General features: G+C 51.1%; 7 protein-coding genes across 7 annotated transcripts; 1 reads left to right on the top strand and 6 right to left on the bottom strand.

Moving 5' to 3' along the window:
* Positions 1-177: 177 nt before the first annotated feature.
* Positions 178-2,137, bottom strand: ASPVEDRAFT_152315 (uncharacterized protein; the record flags this gene model as incomplete). Its single annotated transcript, XM_040808294.1, has 2 exons — positions 536-2,137; positions 178-227 (listed from the first exon to the last, which is right to left on the bottom strand). The coding sequence occupies exons 1-2, from the start codon at positions 2,010-2,012 to the stop codon at positions 178-180; spliced, it is 1,527 nt and encodes a 508-aa protein (XP_040669637.1). The 5' UTR covers positions 2,013-2,137.
* A 1,246-nt stretch (positions 2,138-3,383) lies between these two features.
* On the bottom strand, positions 3,384-4,144 carry ASPVEDRAFT_54181 (uncharacterized protein; the record flags this gene model as incomplete). The annotated part of the gene is made up of 4 exons (XM_040814896.1): positions 3,384-3,544; positions 3,598-3,750; positions 3,807-3,875; positions 3,925-4,144. 4 exons carry the CDS (start codon positions 4,142-4,144, stop codon positions 3,384-3,386), a joined length of 603 nt encoding a protein of 200 aa, XP_040669636.1.
* Positions 4,145-4,766: 622 nt separating this feature from the next.
* Positions 4,767-6,835, bottom strand: ASPVEDRAFT_171538 (uncharacterized protein). The gene is made up of 6 exons (XM_040808706.1): positions 6,558-6,835; positions 6,311-6,510; positions 5,550-6,259; positions 5,420-5,502; positions 5,292-5,370; positions 4,767-5,244 (listed from the first exon to the last, which is right to left on the bottom strand). The coding sequence occupies exons 1-6, from the start codon at positions 6,827-6,829 to the stop codon at positions 4,885-4,887; spliced, it is 1,704 nt and encodes a 567-aa protein (XP_040669635.1). The 5' UTR covers positions 6,830-6,835; the 3' UTR covers positions 4,767-4,884.
* A 923-nt stretch (positions 6,836-7,758) lies between these two features.
* ASPVEDRAFT_85296 (uncharacterized protein) lies at positions 7,759-9,358 on the bottom strand (the record flags this gene model as incomplete). The annotated part of the gene is made up of 4 exons (XM_040817675.1): positions 7,759-7,771; positions 7,817-8,909; positions 8,959-9,262; positions 9,308-9,358. 4 exons carry the CDS (start codon positions 9,356-9,358, stop codon positions 7,759-7,761), a joined length of 1,461 nt encoding a protein of 486 aa, XP_040669634.1.
* Positions 9,359-9,540: 182 nt separating this feature from the next.
* ASPVEDRAFT_195726 (flavin-containing monooxygenase) lies at positions 9,541-11,844 on the bottom strand. The gene is made up of 3 exons (XM_040809191.1): positions 10,194-11,844; positions 10,008-10,138; positions 9,541-9,958 (listed from the first exon to the last, which is right to left on the bottom strand). The coding sequence occupies exons 1-3, from the start codon at positions 11,366-11,368 to the stop codon at positions 9,621-9,623; spliced, it is 1,644 nt and encodes a 547-aa protein (XP_040669633.1). The 5' UTR covers positions 11,369-11,844; the 3' UTR covers positions 9,541-9,620.
* A 531-nt stretch (positions 11,845-12,375) lies between these two features.
* Positions 12,376-13,725, bottom strand: ASPVEDRAFT_762734 (uncharacterized protein). The gene is made up of 2 exons (XM_040816336.1): positions 13,082-13,725; positions 12,376-13,027 (listed from the first exon to the last, which is right to left on the bottom strand). The coding sequence occupies exons 1-2, from the start codon at positions 13,495-13,497 to the stop codon at positions 12,757-12,759; spliced, it is 687 nt and encodes a 228-aa protein (XP_040669632.1). The 5' UTR covers positions 13,498-13,725; the 3' UTR covers positions 12,376-12,756.
* A 4,393-nt stretch (positions 13,726-18,118) lies between these two features.
* On the top strand, positions 18,119-19,903 carry ASPVEDRAFT_54176 (putative MFS multidrug transporter; the record flags this gene model as incomplete). Its single annotated transcript, XM_040814895.1, has 5 exons — positions 18,119-18,189; positions 18,237-18,335; positions 18,383-18,436; positions 18,484-18,945; positions 18,991-19,903. 5 exons carry the CDS (start codon positions 18,119-18,121, stop codon positions 19,901-19,903), a joined length of 1,599 nt encoding a protein of 532 aa, XP_040669631.1.
* Positions 19,904-20,040: the final 137 nt, after the last annotated feature.

Here is a 20,040-nt window from a genome sequence, read left to right as displayed (position 1 = left end):
GTTAGCCGGAATGCTGTGTCAATCTCCCAACCTTGCATGTTTCCCCTCACATCAACGTCCCAAGGGCCACACCGTGGGACCTATCTGTGGCTATGTTATATTCAATGGCAACGGAGTGTGAATTCCATTGTCAGCTCATCATGCAAACGGTATTTTGACTTTAAAGTTCGGCCACGCCTAGAAATCCTGGATCATAGAATAACGGACATCGCTGTACAGAGTAGACCCTGGATCAAGATAAGCATGGTACATATTTGCCATACCAATACTGGGAACCCTTTGGCATCCCCAAGCACTATAGTACGACGACACAAACATGATCCGCTATATTTGGTGTAGGGAAGGCCAAGCCTTTATACCAAGTCAAGTCTCCTAATGCAGAATAGCACTATCCACAGGGAGACCGAAGAAAAGCAGTCGTACTGAAAGAGAAGTGTGCATTTAAATTTCATAGTTGGACAATTACTAGCATAGATTATCTGTGACCTATCTCGCAACAGCTTTAGTTAATCCATTTGAAAACTTGCATTCTCACCCTCGATAATCTCCCGTGGCCCCGTGAACGTCTTGTTCAATCCTCCCCACCATAGCGCGGCCAAAATAATCCAGGAAATAGCCATGACAACGACCAAGTAGTTCATCGACGAGCCACTAACGGGCAGGGACACGGGAAAGCAAAATGAGATCGAGAACAGGATAATGAACAGAGTGGCCACCAGATTAACCGCAGACCCATATCTGCCCAGCGAAAAGGCACGTTCTGGGAGACACCCCCGGCCACGGAAGAACAAGGCTGCCTGAGGAATCGCGAAGGTGATGTTGAGGTTGAACAAGGTGAGATTGATGAAGCTGCTGTAGGCTTCTGATGAGACGATGTATAGGATACCGACGATAATCTGCAGGGCGAGCATGAGAGCTGTTGCTCGCACCGGACTGTTCCATTGGAGATGAGTGAACCATCTGGCGCAGGGAATACCGCCGTCGCGAGCCATGGACCAGATCGTTCGCCCGCCGAAGATGAACAGGTTCAACACGATGTCGTAGAACATCACCATGTAGTACACATTCCAGATGGTGCTCGCGACCCTGGAGCCCAATGCTTGGTTGTAGACCTCCAATATCGGAACTGTGGATTCGGCGACCGCATCGACATCTTTCACGACAAACATGAGCGCAATGATCCACGCCAGAACGGTGACGAATCCCAGGCCGATTGAGACACACATGGCAATCGGTACATTGCGACTTGGGTTCGGCACTTCTTCCGCGACGTGTGTTGGTGCATCACCGCCACTGTACGCCCAAAGACATGCTGTAATGCCGATAATCATTGCCCAACCATCTGACCATCCGCTGGTATTGTTATAGTCCCGGAATACCACTTCGCTACTCTGCCTTCCCTCGCTGACGGTCAATATGGTGACCATCGATGCAACGAAGCCCATCAGTGACAGGAAGAAGATGCCAATGCCCAGCCACCCAATGGCCCCCGGGAATCGGGACGTCGGGAAGAACCCAACGATACATAATGCCACATGAAGCAGATAGGTATGCCATGCTTGAACCTGGTACGTCTCAATCCAGAGCGCAGCCAGCTCCAGAACTGAGCTTGCCACGAAGAAATTGCAGGATACCAAGGCCGCCATGAGGTAGACGATGGTAATCCATCCCACGAAAAAGGAGGCCGCCCGACGTGTTGATTTCGGAAACACCATGAAGACCATATGATACTGACCCCCGGCAGAAGGAAAAGCAGAAGCCAATTCCGCCGATCCAACATTGATGACCGCCATTATGATAGCTCCCGCGATGAGGCCGTAAATGATTCCAGGGCCTCCGCCACACGCAAGGGGAACTGCAATGCCGGATGCGAATGCCACCCATGAGTTCATTGTGGTGAAGGCGAATGCGATCACAGAAAGAAGCGTATACCGTTTTTCCAATTGTTCCGGGGCGTTCTGGGGGTCGGTCACGGCCTTCTCGACACCGTGAGACTCGGCCTTTGCGGTCATGGCGAAGGAGCTTGCAGGAGATTAATTATGGAAGTGCTGTTGCCGCAACCTGCTCCTTGGGCGTGATAGGAGTGAGTCGATTGGGGGTAGATAGCGGGCGCAAGGTCTGTTAAAGCTGAGGTTGGAATAATTTCGAAGCTTCTCCAAACCATTTATTCGTAGTCTAGAGAGCAAGTAGACTCTGGGTTTCTCTAGGCTACACTTTCCCCTCTCAGTTTGGTGTCTAATGAACCATGGGGTGCCTCACTCAGCCCTGAATTACTGAGGCCAACTCCATGGTCGCGCCCCAGATGGAGTTGGAGTCGAGTAACCTGGAATGGAACGATTGGACCAGAGTTAGGGTAGACCTTCCCCTCCGAGTTTAGTGCCCAATGCTTGATGTCCAGCCCCCGCAAGTCCCCGTGGGGTGGAGCTATGCCATCGGAACCTGCATGAAGGCTGTCCTTCGCTTCACAAGTCGGTAGATTTATTCTTGAGGATGCCAAATCTAAACACATCTTCTAGTAGGACTATATTCCGGGCTAGCTAGTTCATTACTTCGCACTGAATGTTAGCTCGTTAGCTTGATATCTGAAATCAAATTACAGCACTTGATCCTAACAAGCTTCATGCAGTGAGACTGCACTCGCTTAATTTGAAAGCTGCCGAGACCCGCTCGATGCACACAGTGTGTTCTTGAACGGCAATTGACCTGAGAAGACCATCTCATCTCGTCATCCCTTACACACCCTTGCTTACTATGATCCACCCACACTTCTGGCAACCAGTTCATGTCCGCAAGGACATGCTCCCGCGTCACGCCGACAAAATGGGCTGTTTTTCCATAGCATACATTAGGTAGGCCATGCCGAGAAGACTGCATACACCGGAGTACCGCGATTCGAACGTTCAGGATGTGATTTTTTGCTACACTTGCACAACCCATACCCTCAAATTAACCAACGAAATGGGCCCACCGCTCGACGGATATTATCGTCTCCGTGGAACATGCTCTTGAAATATAATGCACGAAGGGTATCGTATTGGTGCCGGCTTTCGGTGTCCTTAGCGATTCCTGAGTGGCTTGCATCACATCGTGACATGCAGTCAAGCCGGAAGACGCAGCGTTGCTGATTTCCATTGTCTCCGGGCGCTGGATGAGGTCCCTTGAGAGATTTTGGTGTGCTTCCATCTGTGTATCGTCTTGATCCTTTAGGGTCATAGCTTGCAGCTCGAGACTCTTCGAATATTCCTTGATTGGCGACTACTCATTATCGGAGACGTTCACAGACTATAGTTTGGAACTCCTAGGAATGGAATTCTACTAGGTTTGTATAGGATGTAGAAGATATTATCCCAAACACCTCCATGTTATTGACCTTCACCGTAGCTTCAAGCTCCAAAAGAGAACTCTGGAATCTCAATTGTAGTAACAGTCCAGGTCTTCCCATCATCACTGGTTGACATCTCACCGGTAACTCCCTCGCCCTTGGCCATAGTGTTGATATAGTTAGGGTCGGCAGTATCGAGAATGATCTTGGTATCGGTCCATGCTGAGAACATCGTTAGCTGGCGAGATGTGAAGTCTGGTCAAGTTGAGACTTACTATGGGCGGGCATGGTACCGCAGTCCTCCGCGGCACATTCCACGGAACTTCCCCAGCCCTGGGCCTGCCCATCACTAGTGGAGAGAGTAGAGACAGTTTCGCCGTTGACGGAAACAGTCTGCGTATAGTTTCCAGTTAAATCATCGAATTTATCTGAATGATGTTAGAGCGTTACATCTCTTATTGTAAAGTCTAAGCAGACTACTTACAGTGCATTGTTACTTTGTCTCCAGCGACGGCTGTAGAGGACTCTCCCTGAACGGGCATCTGCGAATTTGCTATATGGATAAGCTAGGATCCAAAGCTAGAAGAAGAAGAATAACTAACCCCCAGTCGACAGAAGCGTGTAAGCATAGATACTCCAGTCGTCTGACTGCCAGTTGTCGGCAATGGATTGGATGAGATCCCCGTTCGAAGTGCCCATACCAACCCAAAGGGATGCAGAGCCAGAAGAGCCACTGGGAGCCTTGGGAAGGGTGAGCGTGGAAGTTGCTTCGCGGATGAAGGAGTCGGTTGCGACAGGACCAGTGCTGAACGCGGGTCCCATGGCAGCCTCTACCACAACGGTAAACGCTGCAGAGGCCGATATAATTTTGCTGAAAGCATGCATCTTGGATCTCAGTGTCTGAATGAGGATAAATTGGCTTTTTGCTTCTCCAGAACATGGAAAGACCAATGTTCTTATAGCTTCATTCAGAGACACTGGCGGTGGGAATCCCGGCGGGATCACCTAGTATGAAACATAGTATGCCTTTAGCACAGGGGGAAACATCGGCTTAATAATATATTTCGAGAGCAGGTTGTTTGAAGGCTCTTTAGGGCCCCGGTGGGCTTGGCCCTCCTGTGGGATTTGCACTTTATTTGAAACCGTTGGGCGGTCGAAGATTCTCCGCGGTCTCTACTATCTTCTGTAAATATTTTAACAAGCAAATCGGAAGAGTTGTTAGCGCCTGGTCGCGACCCACGTGTTTAATTAATTCCGCTATATAGGAGAGATATTCTTCAGTATTAGCCGTATGCCCCAAGCTTATATGGGTCTGCGTAAGCTTTCGAGACCTACAAAGTACTTTTGACTTTGCTCTCATTATCTTCAGGCAGTGGGCCTCCTGTCTCAGTCAACCGATAATTTGCCTCACTGCCAGTTGCCAATTACATCTCAGGGGTATATTCAATACAGTGAGCCAGAAGCCATAATCGATACCATTCAATTATAGATAGATAATCTACTGGCGGGATGTGATCTGCAATCTAACGGCCTGGAGAAAGCGATGCAGAGGCTTGAAATTGTCACACAATAACCTCAGTACGCAGGTCGTCTGGCCACCTGGCTGCGTCGCGACCATTTGTTCGAGTCCCAACATTATAGCAAAGATTGACCTCCTTGCCAGGGAAGTCCAGGATCGGTCTGACTGCCTTAAAGTAGCGATCGACAGCACCAGAGTGACGAGTCTCAAAGAACTCGGGCCGGAATAGCACATTGCCACTGTTCTGTGCCAGCGACTTCAACATAGCGGGGAGCATGGTCGTCATCCCTTGGATGTGTCGAAATGTCAGGTTTTGATGCTTGTTCCATACTTCCTCCCATACGGCGGGTGGGTAGACCCCGACTGAATTAACCAGCCACTGGGAGTAGTAATTCAACGCGATCTATCACTGTCAGTATGTTGATAGAGTTTGGTTTAAGCAATGCTCACGTCGACATATACTGATCCTCCCTTTTGGCCTCGTTCGATCAGGCCATTCAGGATGCCGCAAACCCCGATAACCCCAGTGCTGCAGAATGTCAGTCAATCGCTCCAACATCTGCAGGGACCAATCCCACCAGAAGTCAGAATTTGGGAAGACGGGGGTAACTGCTTCATCGAGTCCCATAGCCCTGCCGTATCCAAGAGAAACACCGCAGACCTGCAGTCAGTTAGCATAGATATAAAACCCACAGGCAGATAACCTACTGCATCGCTGATCTGCTGCCAGCCACTGCGGTGCTGCCATGGGCTGTGCCAACCATAGCAATTCTCGCGAGCGTAGACAAGACCGTACGGTCGATCCTTGACGAGGTCCAGAACTGCCTCTCTCCCAAAACCAAGCCGCTCCATTACTCCAGGCCGATACCCGTCCATTACAACGTCTGCTTCGTAGATGAGATCCTGCAATGTTTTCTTTCCTTCTGGAGACTTGAGATCAATGGAGCAGTTCCATTTTCCCCAGTTGAGGTCTCCATGGAGTGGAACCAGATCGACAATATCGGGCCCTGTTACTCTGAGCACACTGGCACCAAGCTCTGCTAAGCCTCTTGTTATAGATGGTCCAGCAATGACTCGAGTCAGGTCAATAACTTTCAACCCCGCCAGCGGGCGAGCGACACCGGTGTCTGCCGAATCCTTCCACCAGGTTGGCTTTTGGTTTGCTTTCGGAACATGACGGAGCTCGTATAGGCCAGCTTGCGAGTTCTGTTTACCATGTTCGCTATATTTAAACTCCTCTGTGCTGTAGCAGATGGTCCCTGCTTGGCGATACTTCTCGTTCATCAATGTATCCAGCTCCTTGGAGTCGAACTGGGCGACGCGATCTTGAATATAGCGACTGGCATCAGCCTCGCTGGTGTAGTCTGCCGTCAGTGGGAGGTCCAGAGCTGTCAAGGATGGGACCGCGTTCATGCTCCCTTGTATCATTAGTAAATTGATGGAGATTCCCGGGAGATCAGCAGTCTTACCATGGACATGGTAGAAGCGATCGTCCTTGGTCTTGTATATGTTTGTCGCCGCTCCCCGATACACGCGGCTCTCTCCCCAGTTCATGGGAAAGACAGACAGGGCGCGCTGCATGGGAGCAAGGTTTGGATTGTCAGGTTTCCCATCTTTACCCACAACATCTATAATCAAGCAAGACATAAAGAACAGGGTAGCGTGGTCTCTAAGTAACGTCAGTTAAGACACGGCATGGGTCATGTAGGGACTCACGTATCGATGCCGACCTGCACAGGGTCATGTCCATACTTGGCCTTTAGAAGTGCATTTAACCAAAGAGACTCCAGGCCTTTGAGCGCGGAAATGCTTTCGGCGAATCTCCAATTAATAGGCACGCTGGGCTTGTCGTTTCCAGAGAACTTCGTATGCTGTGCAAGGGCAGCAGCGTTTGGGGGAATGTTATGGCACAGGAGAGGATTCTGCAGTATGCCCTCAAGCAGGAGCGATTCGGCTGCCTTGGGAACAGAATAACTTTCGACGGCCATTGTTTCGTGCTCTCAAGATTATGAATACCCCGCAGGCAGATCACACGCATTAATATATTCAGCGGTCAACCGTGGGATCTGCATTCCGGCGAGTGGAGCTGGAGAACTCAGACAATCCTCGTCAGGCAGTACTGACAGACGCCGAATAGCCGAAAATATACGATTACCTCTAGTAATATCTGAGAGGTTTGAGGAAATACAGTTCTCACTTTTATCTTCAATTTGGAAATATTTCTGCTTAGAGTTGGCTGGGAAGCGCCCTTGAGCTGCGGGATATATATCCGCAATCTGCTGCGAACTATTAACAGTGACTACCATGCATACTGCATCATAGCTCTAATTCTATAGTATATGTTTCCTTAATCCAAGAGCTAAATACCAGATTAGCTGGAGCTGCCTGTAGCTGAACTCGAACTCGGTGGACGGGATGAAAGGAGCATAACTATGCGCACAACTTATGCACGTTGTGTATAATATAGTATAATGTAGCATAATCCTGCATAACTTCCATCTCGATCTCATGGCAGCTTCTCTCTTCCTCTCTCGCTAGCCTTCCCAGTACTCGATACCGGGTATGTCTGACTCCACGTAATAATGCCCTCTATACCCAGCTGAGCATGCCGACTTCCACAAAACGCAAAGCAGCGACCGACAAGACAGAGCAGCAGCGCGAACGGAAACGCACGCAGAACCGCATCTCCCAACAGTGCTTCCGCGAGAAGCAAGCCACGGAAGGTGGATTAATATATAAATTATTACTTACGAACTGCCTTGCCTCGACGGCATATACTAAAATCCTATATCTTTATGTACGCTGGCTCAGCTGGGAGGCGAATAGTGTACAAGAATCAAGATATGATGGGAATGGTATTATAACACTCAGCACTCTATATACACCTTCAGTCAACACGTTGTTGGTCTGGTACAGCTTAATAGGTCATACTAGAAAGGTTAGCTGAGCTCACACGGGGTCTTGCATGCACTCACTTAACAAGCACAGTCTTCGGCTCCGTGAAGCTGCGCAAGGCGTAGTGGCTCATCTCTCGGCCTATCCCTGATTGTTTGCTACCGCCAAAAGGAGCTTGTACATTGATATAACTGACGCAGTTGATACCCACCACGCCGCTATCCAGGGCTGCCGAGAGACGCATAGCACGGTTGATATCCTGCGTGAAGACGCCTGCCATCAAACCAAATTCCGAGTCGTTGGCCATGCGTAGGAAGTCTGCCTCGTCCTTGAACATCTTGATGCATACCACCGGCCCAAATATTTCTTCTTGATACATTTGAGCGTCGTCTTTCGGGTTGAGGAGCACCGTGGGCTCCCAGTAACACCCTTTATCTCCATGCTGCTTACCACCAACGAGAACTCTTGTTTTGCCGTCGTCGTGCTCGAAGAAAGAGACAACTCGACTCAGCTGGCCCTTATCTGCCAGCGGACCGAGTTGGGTATCTGGGTTGCTGGGATCCCCCATCTGGCTGATCTTTTCCGACATGGCCTTGGTGAAGGCGTTGATGAACCTGTCAGCGATGTTTTCCTGAACGTAAAGACGACTCGCAGCGTAGCAGGCCTGTCCAGAATTGTGCGTGATAGCAAAGGTCGACCACCAGATCGCGTTGTCAAAGTTACAATCTTCAAAGATGGCCGCGGGCGACTTTCCGCCCAGCTCTAGTGTCACCCGCTTGAGATTACTGCTGGCAGCTGCCTGCTGGATGCGTCTACCAGTGGCTATAGACCCGGTGAAACTGACCTTTCGCACTTTCATATGACTCGCGAGCAAGGCGCCCGTAGCACCAGCCCCAGGAAGGGCCTGGATGACTCCTGGGGGCACAATGCCGGCTGAAGTTGCGAGCTCGGCTAGACGTATCGCTCCGAAAGGTGTCTTCTCGCTGGGCTTGATGATCATCACATTCCCCGTGGCCAGAGCAGGTCCGAGCTTGAGGCAGAGTATTACGATAGGCCCGTTCCATGGGTTGATGCTGACGGTGACGCCGAGAGGCTCATGGCGCACGATCTTCAAGAAGCCATCATCGGCTGGGAATGATTCACCAGCATACTTGTCCGTCCAGCCGGCGTAATCTGGAACATAGTCAGTCTTGGATATGATTACCATGTTCCTACGACTCACATTTCAGGATCCCGGCTCCCATTTCAATCTCCTTGATGGCAGCCGAGATTGGCTTGCCACTGGGAGTCGCATCCAGCCAGGCTAACTCCTCTTTATGCGCGAGAAGTAGAGCAGCCAAGTCAAGAAGAGTCTCGCCCCGCTGAGCAGCTGTGTATGTGCGCCAGGGCCCATTAAAGGCGGCAGTTGCGGCATCCACCGCGGCATCCACGTCTTCCGCAGTAGCATACTGAACGTGGTCGCAAAAGAGACTGTCGTCCACGGGATTGTAGATTGAATGTCGCTCTGAAGAATGGCTGTCCACAAGCTGGCCAAGTCAGTAATGCTAGTCGTTGGATACGAGACTTCCCACCTTGTCATGGATGAACAGCTGTGTTGGAATTGGATATTTTACGGTGGGCATATTTGCGATTTTGGTAAAAAACATGCAAGATTATCTACAGCCAGAACTAAAGGGATGTCAGGACTTTATCTGAGTGTCTGGCACAGTCAGCCTTGTACGAGCGTGAGCGTGAGCGTATGCGTATAGCCGGACTCCACGTCAGCATCAACCCAATCAATAAAAAAAGGTTAAGAGAATACATTGGCTCATTCATTATGCACACACCACTGATAAATGTTCAATACATAATATCAGCCTGGCAGAGGATTACAAAACTTGATACTCAGATTCTGGCAGGGCCTTTTGCAGCCTTCTGGACATGAAACCCCTTCCATTCTTGTAAAGCATCTCGACACTCTGCTTCATAGCGGCCAATGCCACCAATATAGGTCAGGAACTGCTTCTTCGCCCCAGGGATGTTGGTCCCCGTCCACCAGGAATCGGTTTCCGCAAGAAGAGTCGCGCTGCTGGCATCTACGATCCTTTGGCGCCATTGTTCCTCTGCTTCTGCCGTGGGTTCGATTGTGGCCAGGCCCTCCTTCTCCATCTTGTCGATTGCGTCCACTATAAAATCAACCTGACACTCCAAGATGGTCGGCCCGTTGGATAGTGCAGTTGGTGCTGCAATTCGTTATTCACGAGCTGTTTTGTCATACAGGCAGACACGTACCCTGTGGACTGTAGCTCAGGAAGCAATTGGGGAAGCCATTAACCAACATCCCCAGGTATGTGCGGATGCCGTTAGCCCAGGCGTCCTTCATATCTACACCATATTTGCTTTTGACGTTCATATTTGCCACCCTGTTCGTGAATATCATAAATTAGCCCCGCACCCAAAGAATAAAGGTGAACGTACGACCCGGAGAAGCTTTCAAATCCAGTCGCGAAGATGACACAGTCAAATTCGCGAAGGCGACCGTCTGCTGTTTGTATGCCAGTCTCGGTGAATGTCTCAAAGGGCGTCTGCAGCAGTGGCACAATCTCGACGTGATCCCTATCCAGAACGTCGTAGAAATCCCGCTCTAACGGCGACCGCCGAGTCATGAATGGGTAAGGAGGCTCGAGGGGTGCCATCAGGTCTCGCTTGATAGGGTTGCTGAACCGTGCGCGTGTTTTCTTCGCCCAGAAGTCATAAGCAATGCGATTTGCCTGTCGGTGGAAGAATATTTCAGGAAAGTTGCCTCCGGCGAAGTGGAATGCGCCAGACTTCCATAGGGTCTCATAATACTCATCGCGTTCGGCGTCTGCAAGGTCGAAGATGCCCTTGGTGGGCGGCGGTGTTGGTAGTCCTGAGGAAGATTTCCTTCCAGCATCGAACAGAATCCTCAAGTATGGCCTGAACGCGTCTTGCTCTGCTTTGCACATCTCGCGATTTCCCAGGGGAAGACAGATACTGGGTCGTCGCATGAACATCGACAGGTGGCTCGCCTTTTTAGCGACTTCCTGGACCACTTGCACAGCAGTTGCACCAGCTCCGATGACAGCGACCCTTTTACCAGTGATATCGACATCCTCAGGCCAGGCAGTCGAGTGGTAAGCCTCCCCCTTGTATGTTTCCAGGCCTGGAAACTCGGGCAAGTACTGTCGATGGAGTAGCCCGGTAAACAGACAGAGATACTTGGCCACACCTACATGCCCTGCCTCCGTGGTGACTGTCCACCGAGATGTACTTTCATTCCAGGTTGCCGAGTTAACTCGTGCATTGAATTGGATGTCCTTTTTCAGGTTGAGAACGCGGTCTGCATGCGCAAAGTACCCTCTGATTTCTTCGCTCCCGGGGAAGCGCTCGGTGAAGTAGAAATCCTTCCACACTTCTGGGAGACTGAGCTGGTAATAAGGCCATTCCGAGTCGACACGCGCACCCGGATAGCGGTTCCAGTACCATACTCCGCCCAGGTCGCCCCCGGCTTCGAAGACCTGGACTGAGAGGCCGAGCTGGCGCAGTTTGTGGAGGCCGTATATTCCACTGAACCCGGCGCCGACGATCAACGCGTCGCAGTGGAATGTCATCTGGGGGTCGTTAGAGCCCATTTCGATCTACAGAGGATGATATATAGTCAAGATGTGAGCCAGGCAAAGTGGTGGTGCAATAGGCTGGCATATAAACCTTGTCACAACCTCGGTCAAACTCCAGAATAGCCGGCCACTGAAGGAGCTGTAGTACTGTCAACCATAAGCCATTGCCTGCTAGCTGGCCCGGCCAGATCCTGACTCGTGTTTCCGTGTCCATACACCATGAGCTTCCCCGCATCTTGACACGGAATCGGAGGCACTAACGAACTAGTTAATGATTTATTCGGTTCCGCAATCCCCTGAATCCTGGCATTAAGTAGTCACCGGGCAATTTGTGCTTTGTCTATGCACGTTATGTACCGATCACGAATGCAAAAATGTCATGCCTGCCGTTCTTGGGTAGCTTGTTCGGGCCTGCTTTCGGAGAGCATCTCGATCGATCGCATTCGAACCCGAACTAGGCCTGCTGCGTAGGAACAGTCCATGGATTCCAGTAGACAATTTTTACACGGTAGCTGGCTGTCGCAAGAGCTGATAATCACTGTACTGTGAGTTACAAGATCTGTTTTTGGCCTCAATATGGCTTCTCACCTTTGTCTCGCGTCACCGGACTAGTGCACTCACGGGCTTGACCAGGCTGAGGTGCTAGAAAATATACCATGTTTCGTCAAGAGGGTCGTCCCCGGGCTCTTCTGGCTATTTCGGAAGGCTGGGTTTCAGCAGGGACAGACTGCATAGTATTTTGACGGACAGCATTCGTTAACTATGGATGGGCTTGATCAGAATGTGAAGAGAACAATAAGATAATATAGGACGGGGGCCGGGCCTGGGAGCTCTAGATGTCGACAAGGGCGGACTGCCGGAGAGAGTAGGAAGAGGGAATGGGGAGAAAAGAAAGACCCAATATAACGATTAACAGACGACTGACTACCAGCACTAGAAGGACAATTGAGGGATGAGGGCCGAGCGTATGTGCATAAGCCTTATACAGTACGTTTTATGCAGCCTGCTGGCATCAACGGCGAGGGGCGTTATTGTGGAGTCGTCCTTGTAAGGGACCAAAGACCTATATAAGTCTGGATATTTCTAACCTGTAACGCAACATAATGCACTTGCTTCCACTTATGGCTTATGATAGTGATTTGCCATTGATTTGACGGCCGTCTTATCCCTGAATTGTGCCACGTTGTCCATACACCAAGTATTACGTACACTCATAAGATCTACCGCTAAAATGAGACGCCATTTACCCTTTGCGGGTGTCAGAAAAGCCATTCCATGCGTGACAACAGTTGAATGGCCTCGTGTGATTAACCCAACTCCACCCACCGCGAGAGAAAACCCGAAATAAACCCCGCAAAATATGAGGCTGCAACAGAAGAACTGAGGAGCGGCCCAGGGTCCGCCTATGCTTGACGACGATGGCGAATCTTACGGCTTGGCTTATGGTGCATCTTCGAGTGCGCCTTCAGGTGGTCCTTCCTTCCAAAGGCCACGCCGCAGTTGGGCTCGCGGCAGGGATAGGCGTCGGGGGCGATGTGGATTGTCTTCAGATGGCGTATCAAGTCGACTTGTCGACGGAAAGAGGCAGAACTGCGACAGCCTTGCCATTTGCACTGGAAGACAGGGGGTTGATGGGTATCCGCAATGGATGGAATGGGAGAGCCGCGAGGAAAACTAGAGAGATCTGAGCGGTGAACGAGAAAAAGCAAAGAAACAGGAGGGCCATACACCAGGGATTCGTCAGCTGCTTGGACATCATTATTGGGGCACGGGAGGGACAAGGCTCGGCCCCAGTCCGCGGCCGCCATGTCGTAGCTGGAGCAGGCGGGAGACCCATCGGTCGTCGACCACACACCTGCACCTTCTATTGTACCTTTTATTGCACATTGGCTTGCGCCCACAGCTGGATCCAACCAGATATCGGGGGTTGCAGCACCGGTCGGGCCGAATGAGAAGCAAGGACCCAACTCCACGCCCTGGCTCGAGAGGTCGGCTGCGGGTTGTGCTACGAGGGTTGCCGCTGGTGCCTGCGGATGTGCAAAAGAATGGCCCGATCTGTAGGGAGCATAAATACTGTTGTGTGGATCATATCCATCCCCAGTATGGCCCCCTGCCCACTGCGAAGGGCTGGATTGCTGTTCCATGACGAGCGCAGGCTGGAGTGGTATGAGGGAACGGTAGCAGAGAAGACTTAAAAGTATGTGAAGTGGAAATCAACTGAGAAGTTTGACGGATTGAAATCAGTTGAGGTGACCGAAATTTATATGCACAAAGGGTTGTGGGTTGAAGTTGTCAAGGTCTGCAATATCCATCGCATATACAAACGACGTAGTGAAAAATAACCCTGGACAAATGCAAGCGGGGCGGATATTTTGGAAAGGCCCAACCAGAGACCGTATATACAAGGTTAACAGCTGGGTTAATGAAGGAACCACGGGCCCGGTCCCCATCTTGTGGATAGCTCTGGGTTGAGTCCCAGACCTGCTGCTCAAGGGTGCGTCAGAATTTCGGAATCTACCAATCAAGGACACAATACGAGGAGTCTGTACGAGAGCAAGGCTGCGTCGCGGTGCCCTCAACAGGGCATTGGGCAGTGTCGGAATGTGCCTTGCGCTTACATCCCTATTAAGTGTGAGTCCTCCCAGTCTTCCGTGTGTCCAGCGTCACCAAATCTCCAGAATCACCAATACACTATACGATATACAAACAGCGATGGACGACTCAGTATGGGAGTCATACAAGCCAGAGCTTCACCGGCTCTACATTCGACTAAACAAGTCCCTGTCCGAGGTCCGGCAGTACATGGCATCCATGTACGACTTTGACGAAACGTAAGCACGGCCATACTCCTACAATCCTTGATTAACACTCACAATGAACAGCAAGGCCCAGTACACGAAGCACTTTGGAAAATGGGAGTTTCGAAAGAACCAGAAGCTCTCTGAGCAGGACGGCGTTTTTATCGGGAGACGCATCGCCAAACGCAAGGAGTTCCAGAAGGACAGCGAGGTGTACATCAACGGCATTGAGTATCCACCGCACAAGCTCAGGAAGGCCATATACGGCAAAGCCTATGTTCCGACGATGCAGAGCCATCGCTTCCCTGGAGGTAGGCCTGGCAAAAGTTCCAGATAATGCAGCTGCTAAAGAAGATACGTATCAGCTCCTTCCCCGAATACCCCCGAGGGCATCGTTGTCTGTACCCCTGCAACGCCCAAGATGCAGCTTGATTGGAACCTGGCTCTTCCATGGCTGCGGTTCTCAAAGCTCTTGCAGCCAAGACAACACGAAGGTATGTTACCATTCACAGTGCTCGGCAATCTTCCAGTCCCTGCTGACGGATGTCAAGTCACGTCTCCAGCTCAACACCCGTCACCGACCTCTTCGTTCGCTGTAGCCTCCCCCCGAGAACAGAATGCTCTATCGAACATCATCAAGTACCAAGCGGTAGAGCGTTTGAGACACCTTGTCCCCTGGGACCGCCTGGCTCACCCGACCGAGGTGAACAGTACCTCGCGAACCGCCACCAGCCTACGCATTCTGATGCCCGAGGAGTCTGAGGGCCAACTCCGCGCTTTGGCGACGCGGTTCGCCGAATCCAAGCAGTCCACAACTGATAGCCTGGGGCTAGAGATGTTTTTGTTGTCCAATAACCTGGTTTCACACGGGCCGAGAGGAAAAACATTTGACAGCATGGAATCTCATGATACGCGCGTCCTCGAGATCTTTCGAGCATCCGGATGGAATACCGTCGATCAACTGAGAATCCTGCTATCATCTAAGGAGCCAACAGCCGGCGCTATAGCAGAGAAGGTTTTTGCCAGTGCATTGCGAAGTCTAGACAAAGACGTCGTTAAAATGACGCTGGAGGCGGGTATAAGCCCCGATGGCTGTATCGACACTGTGGACAAGGGCTTTCTCACGCCTCTACAATATCTTGCCTCGTTTGATGACCTTGACATGGATCTTATACAACTGTTTCTATCCCACGGCGCAGACGTCGACAAATCATACGACGACATTTCAGCTCTTGAATATGCTGTTGGTCTTAATGATATAAACTTGATTGAGCTTTTGCTTTCCCGAGGTGCTCGTGTTACACCATCGTGTCCAGCTGCCGCCGCAAGGAGAATCCGGAAACCAAGCCTCCTCCAGCAGTTTCTAGGCCCGGATATAGATTTAAACGCACGGAGCGGGTGGCAGGGGCGCAGTCCGTTGGCGCAGGCCGTGTCGGCAGGAAAAATTGAGATCGTAAACCTCCTGCTTACTAGGGGGGCCGACGTTAACGCACTTCATGATATTGATTTTGACGGGGATGTGGGATTCACTACAGTACTTGGGGTCGCAGTGCGGTCAGGGAAGCTGGAGATTATCGAAGCTCTGCTACACGCTTGTCCGGACGTTAACCCCGAGATAGAAGACGGCCTGCCCTATGTTTCGCCGCTTGCCATAGCCGCCTCCACCGGTAAGGGTGAGCTTGAGGCGCTTACCGTTCTTCTCCAAGCCGGGGTTGATATTTCCATTGCCGACCGCTGCGGAGAGCGGACCCTATTAGAGATCGCCAGTGGGAATACCAAAGAGATCAACGTTTTCGAGCTCTTGGTGAGCTACGGCGCAATGATAGACAGGCCACTGTCTGAGACAAAACATGCTACGTCCTCTCTTCTTTCTGCTGTGAAATCCGGTTTTACAGAGCTTGTCAGCTTGCTCATTACTATGGGAGCGCGGCTCAACGATGTGTACAGCACCCGCCCTGGAACAGTACTCGGGGCAGCCATTGAAAAGGGGGATCTGTCTCTTGTGCAGATGCTACACGTCATGGGGGCTGTTTCGATTAGCCCAGAGCTTGGATGCATCCGAAATCTAGCAACTGCAGAGTATCTAGACGAAGTTGGACTGCTGCAAGGGATTCTGGATATGTCTGGAGCTCGGATCCTGAAAGCTGCACTATCAGCAAGGGACGATAATCTGACACAGAGACTGCTCTATCGTATTGTCGACTTTGACACCCTCGGCACGGAGACGACGGACTATGCACGCCGTATATCCCAGGGGACACCGCTGCAGGCCGCAATGAGCACGAACCGTCTCCCTGTTGCATACGCCATCCTCGACCTGGGGGCAAAAGTCGTAGATTGTGACCTTGCAGCCGCGGTGCGATATAGTGTTGGTGGCAACGATACTGATTTGTTGAGGCGCCTACTCACAGGGTTCCAAGGGAAGGCTCCCACAGCAACAGCTGAAGCAATCCTATTAGAAAAGCCGGACCTCCTGCAGCTCCTCCTGGCCGCAGGTGTAGATTCAACGGGGAAACCACAGCAATTTCCTAATGAATGGGAGGTGTCTGCAGATAGCGACATCTACCTTGACCCCCCGGAGTCGGTTCTTGAAATACTGTCCGAGAGGAATAACAGGCCAATGCTGGAAACTATTCTGCACAGCTGCCCCTGGAGTCCAGGGTTATTAGGACGTGCGTTGACCTTGTCAATCGTCTCTGGCCACATCGAACTTTCTCTGTATTTGTTAAGCTGGGATGTCGATGTAAACCAAGACATCACGATTTACCATCCGGACACAGAGGAAGAAGACGGAATGCCAGTACCAGGGTATAAGGAAGTGGTTACTCCTTTGCAGATTGCAACAAAGGACCAACGTATTCATGTTGTAGAACAATTGTTGCGCACCCATCCCGATATCGACGTCAACTATTTAGGAGCAGGTCCATACCGGCGCACAGCCCTACAGCATGCTGTCGAGCAGGGGAACATGGAGCTATTCAACCTGCTTCGTACTAACGGAGCGAATATAAATTCCAACCCCGCAAGTGTCGGAGGAGCAACTGCCCTCCAAATTGCATCAATCCGCGGATACCTGGGCATAGCACGATGGCTGATCGAGCTGGGAGCCGATATCAATGCTCCCCCTGCAAGAGTCAACGGGAGAACAGCCCTAGAAGGTGCGGCAGAACACGGTCGGATTGATATGATCCAGATGCTCCTTTTAGGAGGGGCTTCCGTCACTGGTGACGACGGGCAGCGCCAATACCGACGAGCAATTGAGTTTGCGGAGAGGAACGGACATAACGCAGCTGCGCGGCTGTTAATCTCTTTCGAGCCTCCACAGGAGTAAATAGGTCCTGCTGTCACATTCAGATGCCATCACGGGGCGCGCTGCCCGCATCTTCCCACTCGTGGGCTTACAGAATTACGTGCTGTTCTACATAGTTATCAATATATTTGCGAAGGTTCGATGGCATTCATCCGGGGAACGTAGACAATTGTACCACATAACGTTGGGGAAATGCATTTTTATCAGGCATATTGTGTTGGGCTGAAGTGAAGGAGCAGATGAAATAAAAGTCACTACTAAAAGTGCGTCTGTTATACTTCCTATTGCATGTGGAACATGCGTATATATCTCCGGCTGCCCGCTAATTCCGCCGGACTCCTGCAGGGAATTGGAAACCGGGGCTGCCTTGCTTACTCGCTGGGTGGCAGAAACTACCGTTATGCTGACATGACATCAGCGAACGCACACCGGTGTATAGATTCAGTGTCTGGATCGGCGTATTAGGTTTCTCTGGGCCCATAATAAAATCTTGAAAAAGTGGCGCCGATGACGTACCGAACCGAACATTCCGAGTCTGCTTCGGGATGCCGACCACGATTTGCAAAAGCATACTGACGATTTCCTGCATGAACTTTGCCTGAGCTTATCTCTTCCTTTGCCTTTCCCTTGTGCGTTACAATATATCTCGATACCACAATGGACGGCACACAGAATGGCAACGGAGCTATGGGTGGGAATCAGAGCAAGACGACGCGATTATACAACAAGTATATGACCTTCACTCAGTAGCACGATCATGCTAACAATATCCCAGAATAAAAGGCCTGTTCAATCAGGACATCTCTGAGGAGCTGCGTGCCAGTACCGACATCGAAATCCACAAGTGGAATGGAAAAGACGACCCGGACAATCCGTATGTTATACCTTTAAGTAAAGCATTTCCCTGCTAATACATTCCAGGTTCAACTGGAGCACATCGTACAAATGGGTGTTGACCGTCACTGTCTGCTTCATGTAAGTTGGCAGCCCAGGTGGCCTGCTACGCGTACTGACTGCTATAGTTCGATCTTGACTGGTCTACCAGCAGGAACATACGGCTCTGGCAATGACTGGATGGAAGACCAGTTCCATGTCCAGAACAGTCCCTTCCCCAACCTCTACTGGGCGACGACCTCGTGGAACATGGGCGCTGCCTTCTGGCCCCTCATCTTCGTCCCTCTTACCGAGTCCTCCGGGCGCATGCCGGGCTACTTTGTGGCATATATCATCTTGATCGCGACACTCTTTGGCTCTGCCTTTGCGCAGAACTTTGCGACCATTCTTATAACCCGGTTCTTTGGAGGTGGTGCCTCGTCCGTCTCGATCAATATCGTCGGAGGCAGCATCAGCGATGTGTGGTATGGCGAGAAGGCTCGCAGTTTGCCCATGTCACTGTTTGGTTTCACCAGTGTTGTAGGAATTGCGCTTGGCCCTTTTATCGGCTCAGCCATTGTACAGATTCCTAAGGTTGATCCCTGGCGTTGGTGAGTCTCCCAAGCTTTCTCTCTAGACACATCTGATTTGTATAGGATCTTTTATATCCAGATCATCTATAACGCCGGTCTCGTACCCATCTTCTGGCTAATTCTCCGTGAAACCCGCGCGGATGTGATCCTACGAAACCGCGCTCGCAAGATCCGCAAAGAAACAGGCCGCCATGTCTACGCCCAAGCAGAGATCAACTCCCCCAGCACTCTGCGACTGCTCCAGATATCATTCAAGCGCCCGACGAAGATGTTGCTGACGGAGCCTGTTGTGATTTTCTTCACCCTGTGGATCAGCTTCGCGTGGGGAATCCTATACCTATTCTTCTCCAGCGTGGTGCAGACCTTTTCGGCCAACTATAACTGGAGCATTATGGCTACTGGCCTCGTCCAACTGGCCATTTCTGTTGGCGCCGTCATTGGCACTGCAGTGAACCCCTTGCAAGATTGGTTATATCTTCGCTCTTCACAGCGTAACAAGGAGAAGCCTGGGAAGCCAATTCCCGAGGCGCGTCTCTATACATCGATTCCCGGAAGTCTTCTCTTCGCCGCTGGTCTCTTTTGGTATGGATGGGCCAGTATGCCCGATGTCCACTGGATCGTGCCTACGATAGGTATCACCGTGACAGGTCTCGGGATTTACTCCATTTACATGGCTGTTATCAACTACCTGACTGACGCCTATGAGCGATACGCCGCCTCCGCCTTGTCTGCCGCCTCTCTGGGGCGCAACTCCTTTGGCGCCTTTCTTCCTCTGGCGTCGCCGCAGCTGTTTAGCAACCTTGGATATGGATGGGCCGGTACATTACTCGGTTTCATCGGTCTTGCCTTGTCGGCGGTGCCCGTAGTGCTGGTCCTCAAAGGACCTGACATTCGCCGACGCAGCCCGTTCATGCGAGAGGCGATGTGGGATTCGGACGAGCCAGAGGAGAAGCAGGAAGAGGTCGAGAATGCCTAATTGTGTAAAATATTGAACAGCCGCCAGGTAAATTCGGCGGCACTAGATCAGAAACACTAGCATAGCCTGGGTACAGATTCAGCGTCTTGCATAGAACCATTTCATACACACCCATTTAACCGGTCTGCTGCAAGTAA

Source organism: Aspergillus versicolor, assembly GCF_001890125.1.
Source record: "Aspergillus versicolor CBS 583.65 unplaced genomic scaffold ASPVEscaffold_7, whole genome shotgun sequence".
In the NCBI taxonomy this organism is placed as follows: Eukaryota; Fungi; Ascomycota; class Eurotiomycetes; order Eurotiales; family Aspergillaceae; genus Aspergillus; species Aspergillus versicolor.
The sequence above is the reverse complement of the archived record's forward strand: the minus strand, read 5'-3'. Positions and strand labels throughout refer to the sequence as shown.